General features: G+C 33.7%; 1 protein-coding gene across 18 annotated transcripts in view; it reads right to left on the bottom strand.

The window, feature by feature from the left end:
- Window positions 1–17,909, bottom strand: part of Arhgap32 (Rho GTPase activating protein 32) — a 301,921-nt gene that overhangs the window by 162,604 nt on the left and 121,408 nt on the right. For 16 of the 18 annotated variants that reach the window (XM_074066349.1, XM_074066354.1, XM_074066359.1 and 13 more), the window contains one exon: window positions 13,376–13,484. In XM_074066349.1, coding sequence (XP_073922450.1) covers window positions 13,376–13,484 — 109 coding nt within the window. Of the gene's footprint in view, window positions 1–2,244; window positions 2,396–2,803; window positions 2,852–3,154; window positions 3,336–13,375; window positions 13,485–14,905; window positions 14,954–17,909 lie in introns of those variants that run through there. The other 2 variants (XM_074066363.1, XM_074066356.1) reach the window with 2 other exon arrangements.

Raw genomic sequence — 17,909 nt, 5'->3', positions numbered from 1 at the left:
AGGAGGTAACATCACAGGGCACTTTTATTCCTAACTTTCTTGACATTTTCATGAAAATAAAAATATACCGATGTTTATCAAGCTTATAGATAGAAGAAAACTGAAAGTGACACACTGAATGATGGAATTCAAAGAGATATTAATAAGCTGCAAAGATAAGCCAAAATGAATGCAAAAGTCACTGAGAGTAAAAATTAAAGCCCTGAGTTTATGTTCAAAACTCAGTCACACAAAGATGGGGGTAAGTAGTACACTTTATTTAACAAGAACTCATGCAACAAGATCTAAGACCCAGAAACTTAACATAAGCCAAAAGGATATCTTTACAATATTAAAAATATTATAGTCCTTAGAAGTGTGGCATGTGTAACAAGGGAAGCATTTGTTCCCCTATAATCTGAGCCAATGAAACTGCATAGGAAACACCCATTTCATTAAAATGCAATTAGATATGGGAAACTTCCATAAATAGGAAAAACAAATTTAAATCCACTAATATTCCTTAAAACTGATTACCTAGGGGTAATCTCTATATGCAATTTGTTATTAGTGTTGAATGAAAACAGTAATAAATATATTTAATGACCTATTCCTTGATTAATAGCAATGTTTCATCCTGTTTTCCTACCTTCTAAACCCTCTTGAAAAATATTCAACAATTCTGTTACAGATGCAGATCCTGAAAGACTCTTTCAAATAGCTATTGTCTTGATCCCATATCCAAACAAAGTGCCAAAGTTGACTGGGTAGCTGTAAAATAATTTAGCAGTACATGCTGTTCCAAGATGGAACCAAAAGGCTGGCTACTTCTACAGTTAGTCCTACCACAATTCTCAACCCTTAGGTTATTATCTACATGTGTTACTCTTCTTCAAAATGCTATGAAACCCATATTAACAGGTATTAGCAGAATACTAACAAGTATTACAGATTTTTAACTAAGGGGGAAACAATAGGGTACACACAGAGGTATTTAATACATAATCACAAAGATGAAAAAAATCCAATTCAGCCTTTCCATTGTAGAAAAGGGAACAGAGACCAAGAAAGAAGTAGTGATTTGCATAGTATGTTAGTAACAATATTCAAATTAGATTGAATTTTTATCATAAAATATGCATATAAAAACTGTTCAAAGGCCATGAAATTTATAAATGAAAACACTAGAACAGTAAGAAACAGCTTTTCCCTCATCAACTTGTGAGACTGAAAAGATAAAACACAAAAGACACTAAACACTGCTGATTAGAATACAAAGTAATAAGATCCTTTTGGGAAGTAACTTGGGGATCTCCATACTCTTTGAGTAAACAATTCATTATAAGATAACAGTAAGAATAATATATAAAATTCACTATAAAGATATCAACAAAGAGAAAACTATAAAATAAATTCAGGATCCTATTAATCAAGGAATATGTCATTAAATATATTTATTACTGTTTTCATTTAACACTAATAACAACACTGCATACAGAGATTACCCCCAGGTAATCAGTTGTAAGGAATATTAGTAGATTTAAATTTTCTGGAATATCTCTAATTTCTACTAACTAATGTTAACACATATAGTAAATATACTACAAAGCATACTACCAGAAAGCACATGTAATACTGTAGTAGATAAAATGTTAATGTGTGCTCTCTGCTCACCCTGCTGTTATTCAGTCAATCTAGGGATCACTGTGAAATGACTCTGCAGATATAATTAAAATCTCAGGTCAGTAGATCTTAAAATATGAAATTTATCTAGGAGTACTCCATCTAATCACAAGGGTACCTCAAAAACAAGTTTGTCCAGCTGGTAACAGAAAGGAAAGTCAAGGAAGATACAAAGCATGTGGCAGTGCTAGTGGATTTAAAGACTTGAGGGGGCCAAGGGAAAAGAAATCCAAGTCATCCCTAGGAGCAGAAAACAGTCCCCCCACTGAAAGTTGGCAAGGAATAACACCTCAGACGAACAACCACAGGAACTACATTCTGCCTACCACCTAACTGAGGTGGCAAGCAGAGTCCACAATCCCTCCAGACGAAAGCCCAGCCCAGAGGACGTGATTCCTGCAGTAGGAGACCCTGAGCAGAGTGCACAGTTCAGCCTGCCCGGACTACAGAATTGGGAGATAATTAAATTACTTGTTTTCACCCCCTAAGCTTATGATAATTTCTTATAAAGCAACAGAAAACAAATGGCAACAAGGTAAACATCTAAGACCCTATGAGCAACTCAGTGATATTGGGCTTTACCTTTATCTCTCATGCAATTAAACTCTCTCTTCCTAGGACTGTGATGCCAAGCTTCAGAAGCTCTGTCTTACAGGCACTCCTCTGAATGCACTGACTTCAGTCCTCTTCCAAACCTCCTGCTGAAGCTCCTTCACAGGAGTAAGCTGCTCACCTGAAAGTACCCAGATCTTAATGCAATAGGCTAGTTATTCTCCCTCTCCTACAGCCCCAGAATTTAAGGGTGCACTCTGTAATCTCTTCTATCTACATCCCATTTTGCAGCTCGGCACACCATAGGTCTTCTCTTCTAAGGCAAGGAAGGTGGAATTCCCTTCCTTCTCCATGGCATATGGTTTTTTCCCCCTTCCAAGGTATCTCTATACTATGTCCACCAGGCAGTCTTCTCCTTCCAGTGAACCCACCAACTCCTTACCCATAACACCTCCCATAGTGTACAATGGGGACACTCAGTTTTCATTGCAGAATGTTTACATTAGATGGAAATGCAAGATGCTTATATAAATGTTATATTTAAAACAGCGTTTTGAAGTCTTAAAGGAAACATAACAAAATAACTCACCCTGTAGAAAATGAGATTGTGAGTCTTTTTTCTTTTCACTTTTCTGCACTTTTATGATAACAGAGACAGTGAGAGGAGGAAGGAGGAAAAGAGAGAGAAAGGAAGAAAGAGGAAAGCAAAGTAATTAGCTTCTTCCTCCTTTGTATATTACCTTACAGAAACCATTTGCAAATGCGTAACAAATTATCATAAATAAATGAGATAAGACTCTGATGTGAAAAACTACACGTTCATATTTATAGTTAATTTAGGAAAGAATAATAAAAATACATCTATGCTGAAACACACCCATGTTATAGCAATAAAAGATTTTTTTGTTGTTGTTCATTGCTGAACCAAATTATGGATTACCTAGTGGACCTAGAACCACAGTATAGATGCCTCTCAAAGTAGAGTAAAGAGCGAGAGAAGAACTCGTGGTTTCTCCCATCTTCCTGCCCTCCAATTTTCCACCAGAGCCTCCCATTTACCAAATCTCACAAGTAGTCCACTGGCAAGGGAGTCAGAAATGTCGTTTGCAGGGATCAGCTTCCTGTAGTAGAAAACAGAATAGAAGGACAAGAAATCCCAACCCCAAATCCATGACACCCATTACTAAACACTGAAGATACAATTACATATATAATATAGGCTACTTTATATAACACTCGTACTTATTTTTTCATTACAAGGGATTGAACAGGGGCCTCCCATTTGATGGGAAAGTGCTCTGTCTTCAGCCTCCCTTCCCCCCTCCCCTCCCCGTGGGCTATTTTTTAGAAATTTTGTTTCCACCTCCCTGCTATTTTTTTTTTATTTTGTTTTTGAGATAGGACCTCGCTAACTTTGTCCAGGCTGGCCTGCAACTCACAATTCCTTCTGCTTGCACCTTCCAAGTAGTTCGAATTACATGCATGCACCACCATGGCAGGCAGGCCCTCATACTTGATATGGTATCACAACCACATAACACATAAACACTTACTTTCTCTTTCTCTCTCTCTCTCTCTCCCCCAATTTAATGACTGAGATTAATACTGTATTTATGCTGTCAAGAAACACAAACCAATAATCAAAATGAGTAGTTCATCCTTAGGAACAATAAAAGTGGATCTGAAATTACTACAGAACAAGCATTTACAAAGGATATCAAAATGCAATCGGTATAGGTATACACCATTATCCAAGTGGACCAGGAATGTCCTTTCTTTTAAGGAACAGAGAAACCCACATGCATGGGAAAAGGAGTCTGAAATGAAGTCTTCCTTATGCATGAGAATAGCAAAACAAGTCAAAGGGAAAGTCTGGTGACTTGTTTCCACTTTTACTTTTACTCTATTTAGCCAATTTGAATTTGAATTTCATTGTATTATCTTTATTAATCACACATTTTACAGAGGGCACAGCACCTTCACACTAATATAACTATTTCATAATAATGATGAAAATAACATATGTGCCTGAAATACAGTGGTACATGGAAATTCTGACCTCTTAAACTATCAAGGCACAGTAAAACAACAAGAAAAAACTTATAGGAGCTGTCTATGTTGATAGAGCTAAATACATATACACGATCAACTGGATAAGTGATTTTAATACAAAATGTGTGTATTGAAGAAAAGCCGGGGGGGGGGGGAAGTGGGTGGTAAGGGAGGGGGTGGGGGCAGGGGGGAGAAATGACCCAAGCCTTGTATGCACATATGAATAATAAAATTAAAAAAACAAAACAAACAAACAAAAAAAAACAAAAAAAGCCAGTAAAATTCTGAAAAGAGTAACACAAGGACACTTAGTAATTTAGCATACTATAAGGTGCCATTTCAAACCAGGAAATTATTCAATAAATTGTAATATGTTAAAAAAAAAAAAAAGAAAAGCCGGGGCTGGGATGTAGCTCGGTGGCACAGCACTTGCCTAGCATGCGCAAGACCCTGGGTTCAATCTCAGCACCAAAAAAGACAAAAAAAGAAAAGCCAAGAGGGGGCTGGGGGCATGGCTCAAGTGGTAGAGTGCCTGCCCAGCAAGCATAAAGCCCTAAATTTAAATCCCAGTACCACAAAAAAAAAAAAAATAGGCAACAGGACTGCCAGTTTCCATACTTAAACACAGTAAGGAAACACATGTAAGGAATTTCTGAAGTGACATGTTTACACAAGTTTTTCAATTAAAATTAGTCTAAGTATTGTCCCTTCCTGATAAGAGAACAGAGAAGACAATGGAGAAAATGTAATAATTATTATTCGAATACCTTAGAAAAGACTATAGACTATACTATTAGTCTATAGTATATTAGTCTATATATATTAGTCTATAGTATATTATGGAAAATAACACTATTATTAAAATGGTCTTTAAAGAATAAGTATATCACAAAGATATTCAGCTTATTTACTTATCTTTCTGAATATTTTCAAAAGAATTTTGATACAACAAAATATCCTTAATGCTAAAAAAAGAACATATGACAATTTTCTTTACCTATTCAAAAAGGCACTGCACAATTTTACTGTTCTCTAAAAAAAGCATCATCATATAATAAAGAAAAAAACTTAAGCTTTTATAAGTTCATATATCATGAGTTCAATAAGAATCTCCACAAAATAGCAACAATTACCTAGAAAACACATGCATACTTTTTAAGTCAAATCTCTGAATGCCGTCTAGAGTTCTGTCTTAAAATTCTTTTCAGCAATATTGATCTGCATCGTACTTGGTAACAAACTAGTTATTTGACTAAAATATGCTTCAAGTACATGAAAACTCCAGAGCTCTGCACTAAAAAACAGTAGCAATGGGGGTATATTTCTTAATGTGTAGATACTACAGACTGGGTTCAAGAACTCATCCTCCAATGAGGAACACACTAGTATCACCAGCACGAAATAAGAGCCAAAGAAGACAGCAGATAGACAAGTCCCAGAAGATTTACGAGACATGTAAATAGCCTTAAGTAAACTATATTGTTGCTCCTGTTCAATTCTGTTTTGACCAGGCACAAGAGGGTGAGAGAACTACAGCAAAAAAAGCACATAAGAGCTAGTGAACTAGCTCTTCTGCAGCAAGAGTTGCCTCAATGTTCACTTTACCAGAAATATTTCCTCAGAGAGAATCAATTAGCAGAGGGAAAATTATTCAAAGGCAAGGTTTAAAACAATTTGGAAAAATTATTAACAAGCATCATTAGTATAATTATCACAGCTCAGCTGCTAAGCAACTGCTAGTTATTCAACCTAAAATTAACATATTTATATATTAGCAAAACTTTTCAACATTTTGAAATTTATATTTTTCTATACCTGAGAGTCATCCTTTCCTTCATCTTACTCCCATTTGCCCTGACCATTCAGATGATAATTTGGTTCCAATAATGTTCCAATTTTACCATGCACGCTACAGAAAGTTTCCTAGAAAAACCTAAGAATATACCATTACCTTAGGTAATTTATAAGAAAAATTATTGGTAGTCTTTAGTGCTGCTACAAAAAGATACTAATCTGTTTCCACAATTGAGTTCTTTATATATTAGACCTACTAAATAAAATTTTTCATGCACTGTTTATATAACATAAATATATATAAATCTGGAATAAAAGTATGAATGGAAGGGTAGAAGGAAAGAAAGAACCACAAATGAGAGGCTTAATTGGCAAAATTTATATTAAAGGAAGAAACAGCAAGATTCAAGATTACCTGTGTCACTCTAGTTGAGACCTATTAACCATTATTCCTTTAAATGTACAATTTATATACTTTTATCCTTGAATATTTCCTACATTAAAAATTTTTAAGGACTGGAGGTGTGACTCAAGCAGTAGAGCATCTGCTTTGCAAGCCTGAAACCCTGAGTTCAAACCCTAGTCCCTCCAAAAAACAAAATTTTTTTAAGCTATACAACTAACTCTATCATAAAAGTAATGTCCAGATTACCTAAGGCCTTAAATAGCATATCTGAAATGTAATTTTCATTAATTAATTGACAATAAAATGATTGGTTCAACTGTTCAAAGGATTTTAGGCTTAGCTATACAGAACTACCAATTTTCAACCCTTGTAACCTATAAAGTTAGCAATTTTATACAATCCAACTTAACATATTTCTCAGAGCTCTCAGTACTACATTAATTACTGTCAGTGATTAAACCACTTGTTTCATGCCAGAGAATTTACAGTCTTTAGCCAGAATGGAAGGAGGTTTGTAGTTGTTTACTGAAGAGTTCTGACTATAACAGCAAAAATTAATAGCCTAGACTTTGCATATTAATCAATACTTGTATTTGTGATTGTTCACAAAGCAACAGTACAGAAAGCACTCAGCTTTTAAGGACTGTGAAATGATAAACATCATCATTTCTCTTCTGAATTAAAATTCACCCATCAATCAAAACAGTTACACATCACACTATAATAAAAGAACTAAAGATATTCATTTTTGGAGCATTTGCAAAAGACTCTTTTATGCAAACTGCAAATATTTTTACAATTTGATGAGTAAAAAGAACCAGTCTAAGCACTAAAGAGATGGACATCTAGCAATAATCACAATGCAACTTCCTCCAAAATTATCTCTTCTTCAAGATTATCTGAAAAGATATAATCCAGCTGTCTATCAACTTGTCATTACTCTTTCGAAGGTAGACAGTACAGGGGGAAATGGCACAAGTACAAAGGGCCGCTTGTGATAGCCTGAGAAAAATATTCACCAGTCTCACTTGTTTTGTTAAAAAAAAGAAGGAAAGAGAGAAAAGAAAAGATAGAAAGAAGAAAAAATGTCCAAAAACTGAGGTAAAGGTTGATAATTTTACTTATTGAGCAAATATTTATGAGAATTTACTATACCGGGCATAGAGGAGAAAGCAGCAAGCAACAAGAAACGACCAAGTCTCTTTACTCATGGAGATCACATTATTATAATGGGAAAAACAATAATCATGTAAATATGCAGTATCTATAAGTAGTACAGAGAAAGCAGAGGTGGCCAGGGTTACTGATTCACCTTAAGATGGTGAGTAAAGGCAACACTTAATAACACTTGAACAGAGACCAGCTAGAAATGTGGGAGCAAGTCTTGAAGACAATCTGGGAAAGGCAAAAGAACACAAATACAAAGGCCTGGTGTGGAAGAACATTTGGCATACTTGAGAAATTGTAAGAAAGTCAAAGTGGACTGAGGCAAAATGACCAAGTTAAGAAAGAACTTTGGCTTTTAAGATAAATGAAATGAAACCATCTAGTTTGCAACAAATATAAAGTTTTGAACATGGGTGATCAAATAAAGTTATTAACACAAGTTTTAAAAAAGAAAAAAGAGTAGGCTCATTTCAGATAGAGGAAAGATGAGGTTAGTAAAAATCTGTGATTCATGATGTCTATAGTCTTTAAGTGGGGAATGGCTGCTCAAGGGCCTAGAGATAGTGTCATGGAAGTTATCTGCATAGCATGAGGGAGAAGCATTTGCAAGACACATGCAGTGTCAAAAACGCTAAACACTGACTATTTTCCTACATTTTTTTAAGTATTTGACATTCTGGAAGCTGAAATTTTATGTCTTGCTTTCGGAACTGTAGTCATTAGCATAGAAGAATATTTTCAACCAGAACCTTTATGCTAGCAATAATTTTGTTTGTTCCAACATGACCTGCTTTCAATCCTGAGTACTGACCACAAGCTAGTTTTTATGATGAAAAGAAAACTAAAGTGAGAAAGTGCTCCTTACCCAGAAAGTGAGGGAGGAAGAGAGGGAAATGACAGGATCCATTCTGAGAACACTAAAATGGCACTCTCACACTGCCACTTGGCATGCTGCAAGTTGCACTATTAAATCATAATTCCACAGCATTTCCATTTCCACAGGTATTGCTATACCACATTTTTTGTTTGGATATATTTTATTACAATTTATTTTATCACATTTTCTGTAAGTGTTTGATACTTTTCATAGGGACATATAATTGTCATGTATTCATTAGCTAATTTAACATTGATACTGTATAAGCACAATAAAAAGCACAAAGGTTTAGGAACAAACAGAACCAACTTTTGATAACCATACAAGTTAACTGGTAGAAGCAAATGACTCTCAGCGTGCAAGCTATCAGTTGCCTGTACTAAGCAGTATATCTCAAAGAGGAATAAAGATCTGGTTAAAGTAGAGGCCAATAAATAGATTAACTATTTTATCACTACCTGATATCTAAAATCTGAGAACAGAAAGAAATCACAAAATTAAGCAAGGCTTAACTCCACACAGAAAGTACAAAAAAGGAAAACTGAAGAAACAGAAAAGGGCAAAAGAATACATTAATGACTTCAGGTTTTCTTCAGCAATTGAATTCATGGATGTATTTTGTTATTGTTTGGGTATTTTTCCCCCAGCAATTTGAGCAGCTATGTATGAGAATAACAAAGCAGCATGTCACAGAAATGTTATTAAAAGATCTTCTTCATAAAGATAGCAACTTAGTTACAAAGGTCAAGACAGAGTGAAATGATACTATTCACAAGTCCAAAAAATTATGGTAAAGTTTTTACTATGACATCCTCTCAGATTCCTTGCAGGTTTGGCTTGGAGAGAAACAGAAAACTCCTTAATAGGAAGTATGATTTAAAAGGTTTTTGAAGATATTTTGAGTGGTTTTTTTCTTTTTCTAAGATTTTTATTAGCATATAATAGTTGTACAGGAGGTTACATAGTGACATTTCCATGTATGTTTGCAATGTAATATACCACATTTTTAAAAATACCTATCTGTGAGCACAACATGTAGCTCATTCATACTAAATCACTCTCAATACTGAACATAAAATAAAGACACAAACGCTAATGTGATAAATGGATAAACATTAATGTAATGACCAAGTTGATAAAAGATCACCACCCCCCTAACACACACTTCAGATTTTTTGTATCTTAGTTTAAAAGATCCTAATATACAATTAGTAAATGATTTCAACATTAAGTAATTGCAAATAATTTAGAAAACTTCTATAGCTCTTTATTAGATTTCTTTTTTGCTTTGTTTTCCTTTGTTTAAGAGACAGAGTCTCACTATGTTGCCTAAGCTGGCCCCAAAATCCTGTATTCAAGTGATCCTCCAAATCAGCCAACAGAGTAGCTCAGACGACCAGGCCCAACTTCAATTTCTTAAAATACACATTTAATTACAGATTTGTGAAGAGTGCCTAACCATAAATCCCAAATGGATAGAGCACTATTTAGAATTTTACTGTTGCCTTGATCAAAAAATGGTTACATATAAAATTACTTAAGCCCTTAACAGTTCAGAAATGTCTTGCTCTCTTTTAAATATGTGTATCAAAAACAAACATTCTGGCTACATCACCCAAATCAATAAAAATTCAACATTTAAGACCTTTTATTTCTACACCAACTCAAAAATTGTTATGAGAAATATTTATTACGACTTCTACTAATAAATTTTTTTCTCAAAGTGATATTTCATTTAGGTTATTGAGAGATAATGATTCCAAACTCTTTCTACTTACTGTTTAAAATAAAAATGGCTTTCGAGAGAAAGGGTAGTTAAATAGTGGTTCTAAACTCAAAATTATATCCTTTTCATCATTCCCTGTACACCTTGCAATTGGGAATACACTATTTATTGAATGTGATATTATATTTTTTGATGGAAGAATTACAGCACTTGCCCTTACAGAATTTACAGGTGAAGAAATTAAGAGTACAAAATAAGAACAATGTGCTACTATGAATAATTAATTAGTAATTTCTATACATGCTTAGACAAATCAATATGGATATGGACTCCACAAGAGAAAATTCAGTAATTTCACGTATATATTGCATGTGACATTTTAACAGTATAAACTAATATCACCTTCCTTTCTTTCCATTCCATAAACTGAGTATAGATTTATTGAAGGTTATAAAAACTGTAGGGAGAAATTATAGAAGACTCAAAAATAGACAAATAGATTACTAAATATCCTTCCAATGGAATACTAGCACTGCCAAGGAATGCCTAAATCAATGAGGGTATGGGATTTTATTTACCTTTTGACCATTTTACAAGTCATAAGTTAATTTATAAAAAACTAAGTATTTCCTATTCAAAGAAATGCAAATTGTGTCTAGTAGAACTGAGCAGTTTTGTACCAATTTGCATGTATTTTAGCATAATAGTTGTATAAAAGTAAGGTACTTTGAATCTTTGAGCCAGTTTAACACCTGAGTGGTTGGTTCCTTTATTAATTACTGACTTAAGAGCAGGGTGATGGTGGCTCATGCCTGTAATCCCAGCTACTCAGGTGGCAGATATCAGGAGGATCAGGCTTCCAGGCCAGCTCCAACAAATAGTTTGTGAGACCCTGTCTCAAAAATACCCAACACAAAAATGGGCTGGCAGATGGCTCAAGTGGAAGAGTGCCTGCCTAGCAAGAATGAGGTCCTAAGTTCAAACCCCAGTACCAAAAAAAAGGTGACTTAAATATCTTTGACATATGTTCATTGTATACTTATACAAAAAAAAAAATCATGATTTTATATATATCCTGTTTTAAACTGAATAAAATGAACACATTATGATCCCTATCCTTCCTCAAAAGGTTAGTAAGATGATAGGTACATTCATGATTAGACTAATACAATGAGGTAAAATGTCAATATGTAGATACAAATAGTAATTTTCATACATGCTTAGACAAATCAATATGGACTCTAAAAGAGAGAATTCGGTAATTTCACATGTCTACTGCATGTGACATTTTAAAACAGAGTGAACAAACCACTGTGAACACTATATTATGAGAAATAAAACTATTATCTCTCTGGAAGATTGAAACAGGCTTTTATGTTAAGCTTACATCTTACGTTTCCATTATATGATCAAGCAGGCACCAAACTAGGGAATCCAGCCTACAACCTATCCTCATCACAACAGCCCTCAAATGAAAAGTAGTTTTTACATTTTTAAATGTTTGGGGAAAAAGCAAAAGAAGAATTATACATGAAACTCAAATGTCAGTATCCATAAATAAAGATTCATTTGAACATGGTCATACTCATTTGTTTACTATTTATGGCCATTTTCATGCTGCAATGACAGAGCTGAGTAGGTTCAAAAAGGACCACATATGGCACTCTGCTTGGCACACTATAAGCTGACGATAACTCAACAGCACTAAAATTCCTATGTGCACTGTAATACCACATCTTTTTAATTACCAATGCATACACATCATATAAAAATAAGCAATAAACTGATTTTGAATGTCTCACTGTTAAGGAACAAAACAATGTCAAGTATTTTGTTATTAAGTTAAATGGCAAACATATTGTTTATTATATAGTGACTGTACACAGTGCTAAAAGCATAGAAAATGAATCAACTTTACTAAACTATGCCCTTACTACAATATTCTAACTCACAGGAAGGCAACACTCTGAAAAAATTTCAAATTATAAAACAGAGGATATCACCATCCAGAATTTCTTCACAAAAAACACAAACTAATGACAAGATTATAACCTAAACAGATTTCTAAGTAGATCAGTTGTTATCAATACAAAGCAAGCCATTAACCAATGCAGAGTCAATAAATTGTTTGACTGAACAACCTTAAGAAATGTGTCCAGAAAAAACAAACTGGTCCATTAGCTTTTTGATGAAAACAGTTGCCTGAAGAGTTGAGGACACTGGAAGCAATACAATAACAGATTAAAAAACAAGACAAATTTCAAGTGATTTCCTTGACTCTTGAGGAATAAACAATGTAAGGAATATGGTTCAGGTGTTGCTGAGCTTAAAATGACTGCAGAACAAGTCCCTATGAACAGTGTGCACAGGACTTCTGCAGTACAGAATACTCATAAACAACAAGCAAACATTAATTCTGTACAATTTTAAGTGGGCTCTACTGAGATACATTATAAATGATTTCAGTACAAACATGTGTTCAGCAGAAATATGCTTAGTTGAACATATTTTAACCTTTATTTCCGAACACTAAATTGCTTTCGTAACCAGTGCTTTCTGCAGACTTGATATTTCCTAATGAATTTAACATAAAATCACAAGGTAAAGTGTAGCTTACAATAGATATAGTGTGATTAAGTCCCTTGATTAATCAGTATTCTCAGAACTGTGTGACTGAAGAGCCTCCACCTAACAACTTACAGTTGGAAGTGATTAATATGAAGTACAATAGATGCTAAAAAACAAATATAAACAGAAGAATCTTGAAAAAAAAACTTCTCTAAATGCAAGTGGTGAATATGCTCAGTTAAGACCATATGCTTATGAACTAACAGATCTCTATGAATTAAAAGAACTTCCAAAATGAAATCCTAAAATCTCATATATCAGCAATGGTAGAGGGAACATTTGCATTAAATTTTGATGACACAGAATACTAACTTTGAGCCACAATAAGTAATGTTATCTCCCACATAAAAGAATTTCATTGCTCTTATTAATAGGCCTAAATTACAAAAAGTTTTAATAAACTAAATGAGTAATTCAAACACATTTTGTGAAAAATTACCTGATTTAGTCCATTCTGTAGACTCTACAAATTTTTTGTCTACATATAATCATATGTACAAAATTGATTTACCATTGCACTAAGTGTTTCTTCCCAATCAGGCCGCTCTCGAGGGTGAACATTTCTATGCAGTTCTGGAACAAAATCATCCTCTTCAGAATGTATTGAAGACTTCATCTTCCTAGAGATCAAAACAGGAGACATGCTTATAAGAATTTCCATTTCTACAAAATCATTCCAATAAACACAACTCAAAGAGCAGAAACATTTATATGTCTGAATTTAAGTTTGGTTAAAAGAACTTTAGTATCCAGTACTGATCCTTTCTCTGGCTTTCAGAGATCTTTTTTAATACACCAAACACCTGCTTGTTATTACAGGAGATAAAAGTGAGGTTTGTAACTAGTTAACCTCTATGGTAATTATTATTCAAGGACTGACTTCATCTATTCAGCACAATGTGACCCTTGAAAATAATCTACAACTGCAATTATTTACTTTTTGAGCCCTATAGAACTGTGCTAAGCATTAGTAAAAGTGCAGGATGAAGAAGAAATAAGGTGTTCTGAGTTCAATCTATGAAACAGAATATATCAGAGTAGCACTCTCAATGAGAATAACCATGAACTCTGAGCAAAAGATACAAAATTACTTATCTGAAGACACAGAAAAGTAAACAATACAGGTGGGCCTTCTAGTGCTACAATTTTTGAAAGTAGAAAAGCCCAACAAAATGTTTGGCTACATTTAATGTTTTCTTTTGTTATAAGAGATTTTTCCAAACCAATGACAAAAATACAGCCTAAGCATAATACTATAATATTAAGTAAGGTGCCTAAGGAGGTAAGGTTATAGGTCGTTTTTCCAAAGCAGATGGGGCTTCAGGAATAGAATGCTCCCCTCCCCCCGCCCCCGAAAAAAAACACATGTAGAGGAAAAAAAAACAAAAGTATACATGGAACTATCCCTCAAATCATTAACTGGTTCCTAAGCCTACATTTAGACAAAGATACCGAGAAAACCATAAAAAAAGCCTAAAGAGTGAAGTATACATTTCAGTAGCCCAGCACTGTTGGATAGAGAGAGATTGGCAAGTAAGCACTGCTAAGACGAAGAAGCACTGATAAGAGTGTGAGTTCTCAACTGGGACACCACAAAAGCCATTTCTTAGAAGTAAAGACAAACAAGCAATAAATAAATTCTAAGGAAGCCTAAAACCAAGCCTTGACAGGATCAGAAAGTACCAAAGGAAATATTAACTCTCTTTGGAGGAAAATCATTCTCTAGATTGCACATCTTTTTATCCAGATCATCTGTTATCCAACAAACATTATGGAGCATGCTTTAAAAAAATGTAAGAGAAAGATAAAAGGAAAAAGGTTTAGAACAAAAGTCAAAACAGATTCACATTTAATTTAGATTTTAGTATTATCAAAAAGGGACACTTAAATGGCTATGGTGCATTTGCAGTTTGTGCTTATGTGCAGAAAGCTGTAACAACATTACTCCTAGCCCAACAGGAAGAAAAGGTAGATAATCCGCAAAACTGTAACTTTTCTAGAACATATCAGATAACTGGAATCTCAGGACAACACAACCAACCTAAACTCTATAGACGACAGGCTTCTCCAAGATGAGATGGATCCAAACCTAAGGGAAAAGCATGGACAGAAGAGAGATATACCAGAATCCAGTTTAATTTTTATCAAGTTTCCAAAAATATTTATAATTAATATGTTCAATGCAATGAAGAAAAACAGATAAAAATGAGGAATTTCAACATAGAATTAGAATCTATGAAAAACAAGTGTTCATTCTAAGACTGAAAAATACATCTGAAATTAAAAACTCACTAGATGGGAGTAATTCAACAATAGATATGGCTAAAGAGAGGGTTAATCAACTGGAAGACAGAAAATAATCTACACTGAAGAGAAAAAAGTAGAGAGAATAATACACAAAATAACGTAACATAAAAAGTCTCACATTTATTTACATTAACGACTCAGGAATAAAAGAGATGATGAGAAAGAAAAAGGAATAAAAGCAGTATTTTGGAAAAAATGGCTGAAAACTTTTCAAACCTAGTCAAAGTCACCACACTACCACTACTGATTAAAAGTAGTTCTACAAATGACCCAAACATTGTATGCTCATATGAATATAATAAAAAAAGAAAAAAAAGTAGTTCTACAAATTTCAATCAAGATTACTTTTCAAGAACAAACTATGTACATTTTAGTCAAACTACAAAAACAGAACAGTAAGAGAAATTCTTAAAACAATCAAAGTATAAAAGACAAGCTGACTTCAAATTACCAATAATGTGAGAGGATATTTCAAAGGAAATGAAAAAAGTAATAAAAATAGTGCCAACCTAGCATTTCCTACCTTGAAAAACTACCTAATAAAAAATCAGGTAAAATAAAATATTTTCAAATGAATGCTTGATAGAATATACCAACAGGAATCCAAGGACAGGGATTCCAGAACTATAAAAACGTAGGAAAAGAACAATACAAGTAAATGACTGGGAAAGTGTGTAAATACTGAAGCAAAGACAAAAATAGCATGTCTTATGCTGGGTATGGTGATACACATCTGTAATCCTACATTTGGGCAGCAGACATAGGAGGATCCTAAGTTAAAGTCCAGCCTAGGCTAGTTCAAAGCCAGCCTGGAATACATTACAAGACCTTGTCTCAAAATAAATAATTAATGATGATGTCTTATAAGGCTCATAATATATAAACATAAAATATACAATTATAATAAGTGAAAGAAGCCAGATACAAAAGACTACATATTGTATGATTCTATATATGTCTCATTTCTAAGAGACCAAATGCTAGACAATGAAGCAAGCCTCAAAAAATATAAAGATTTAAGTCATGAATTGTATGTTTTATGATCCCAACAGAACTATACTATAAATCAATTACTGAACTCAGGACCACAGATCAGAAGAATTGCCATTTGAAGCCAGCCCAAACAAATAACTCACGACACCCTATCTCACAAAAACCCAACACAAAAAAGGGGTGGAGGAGTGACTAAAGAGGAGAGTGCCTGTCTAGAAAGCATGAGGTTCTGAGTTCAAATTCTAGTACTGCCAAAAAAAAGAATGTATCTAGTGTCTAGAATTCACCTAAATTCTTAGAAATTAAGAGACAATTCTGAATTACTCATATCAAATATACAAAACTATAATGAAATTAGAAAATATTTTTAGCTAATATAATGAAAATGTATAGGATACAAATATAGCACTATGTACAGCAAAATTCATATCTCTGAAATGCATATTATTAATAATAAGTTGTAAAACTCAGTGGTCTAAGCTTTCATCACAAGAAGCTAGAAAACTAGTAAATTAATTCAAGGCACGCATAGAGAAAAACATTTTAAAATAACAAATTAATGAAACAGAAAGCAGGTATACAACAGAGAAAACAAAGAAAGCCAAAAGTTGGTTCTCTGAAAGACCAATGAACAGACCCTAGCAAGACAAAGAAAAAATGTAGAACACAGTATAAAGAACAGAAAGAAAGATGTAACTAGAACCCATGTGGACATTAAAAAGATTCTGAGGTAATTATGAACAATTTCACCTAAGTGTAGCTGAGAATTTAGTTCAAATTAACAAATTCCCTGAAAAGTACAATTCACCAAAACTAAAACAAGAAAAACAAAAAAAAAAATTTTATGGTCATAGCTATTAAGGAAATTAAATCTGTAAGAAAACAACAGGCCCAGGTGAATTAACTGTTGCATCTCTTCAAAATTCAAGGAATAAATAATAATCTTCCATAAATTCTTCCATGGCAAAAAAATAAATACTTCTCAATCCATTCAATGAAGCCAAGCCAGCCTTCATAATAAAAGCTGATAAAGACATTACTAGAAAATAAAATTATAAGTCAATATCAGGAACAATGTTACAAAATTCCTGAATAAAAATTAGCAAATCAAACTTAGTAGTGTACAATGATCAGGTGAGTTTTGGTTCAAATGCAAATTGGCTTAACATTCTGAAATCAATTCTTGTAACTGACCACACAGGAGCTTGAGGCATGACCCCAGTGGTAGGATGAACCCCAGAACTAACAGAGGAATGAATGAATGTGAAAAAATATTTACCATCTCAATAGGTAAGATTTAATATCTATACTTAAATTTTTCAAGTAATTTCAATGAAAGTTTTTCTTAAAGGTGGAATACTGACTGCTTTTCCACTGAGATCATGAATAGGCCAAGAATGTCTTCTAGCAACACTGTACTTGAGGTCCTACTAGCATTTAAAAACAGAAAGAAAAATAAATAATAGGCATAAAAATTAGAAGAGAAAAAATAAAATTCTAATTATTTGAAGATGACATAATGTGTATACAATCTAAAAGATCCTATGATTTAAGGCCAGGAATTGTGGATCATGCCTATAAGCCTAGCAATTTGGGAGGTGGAGGTGGGAGGACCCAGGGCTGACTGGCAGCCTATCTGAAAAACATATTTTAAAAAAGTAAAAGGAGTGAGGCGGCTGGTGGAGTGACTCAAGCAGTAAGAGTATCTGCCCAGCAAGTGTGAGACTCTGAGTTCAAATCTCAGT

The sequence above is a fragment of the Castor canadensis genome, chromosome 2, assembly GCF_047511655.1.
Source record: "Castor canadensis chromosome 2, mCasCan1.hap1v2, whole genome shotgun sequence".
Taxonomy (NCBI): Eukaryota; Metazoa; Chordata; class Mammalia; order Rodentia; family Castoridae; genus Castor; species Castor canadensis.
Note: the sequence above shows the minus strand (reverse complement) of the source record. Positions and strands in the feature narration are given on the sequence as shown.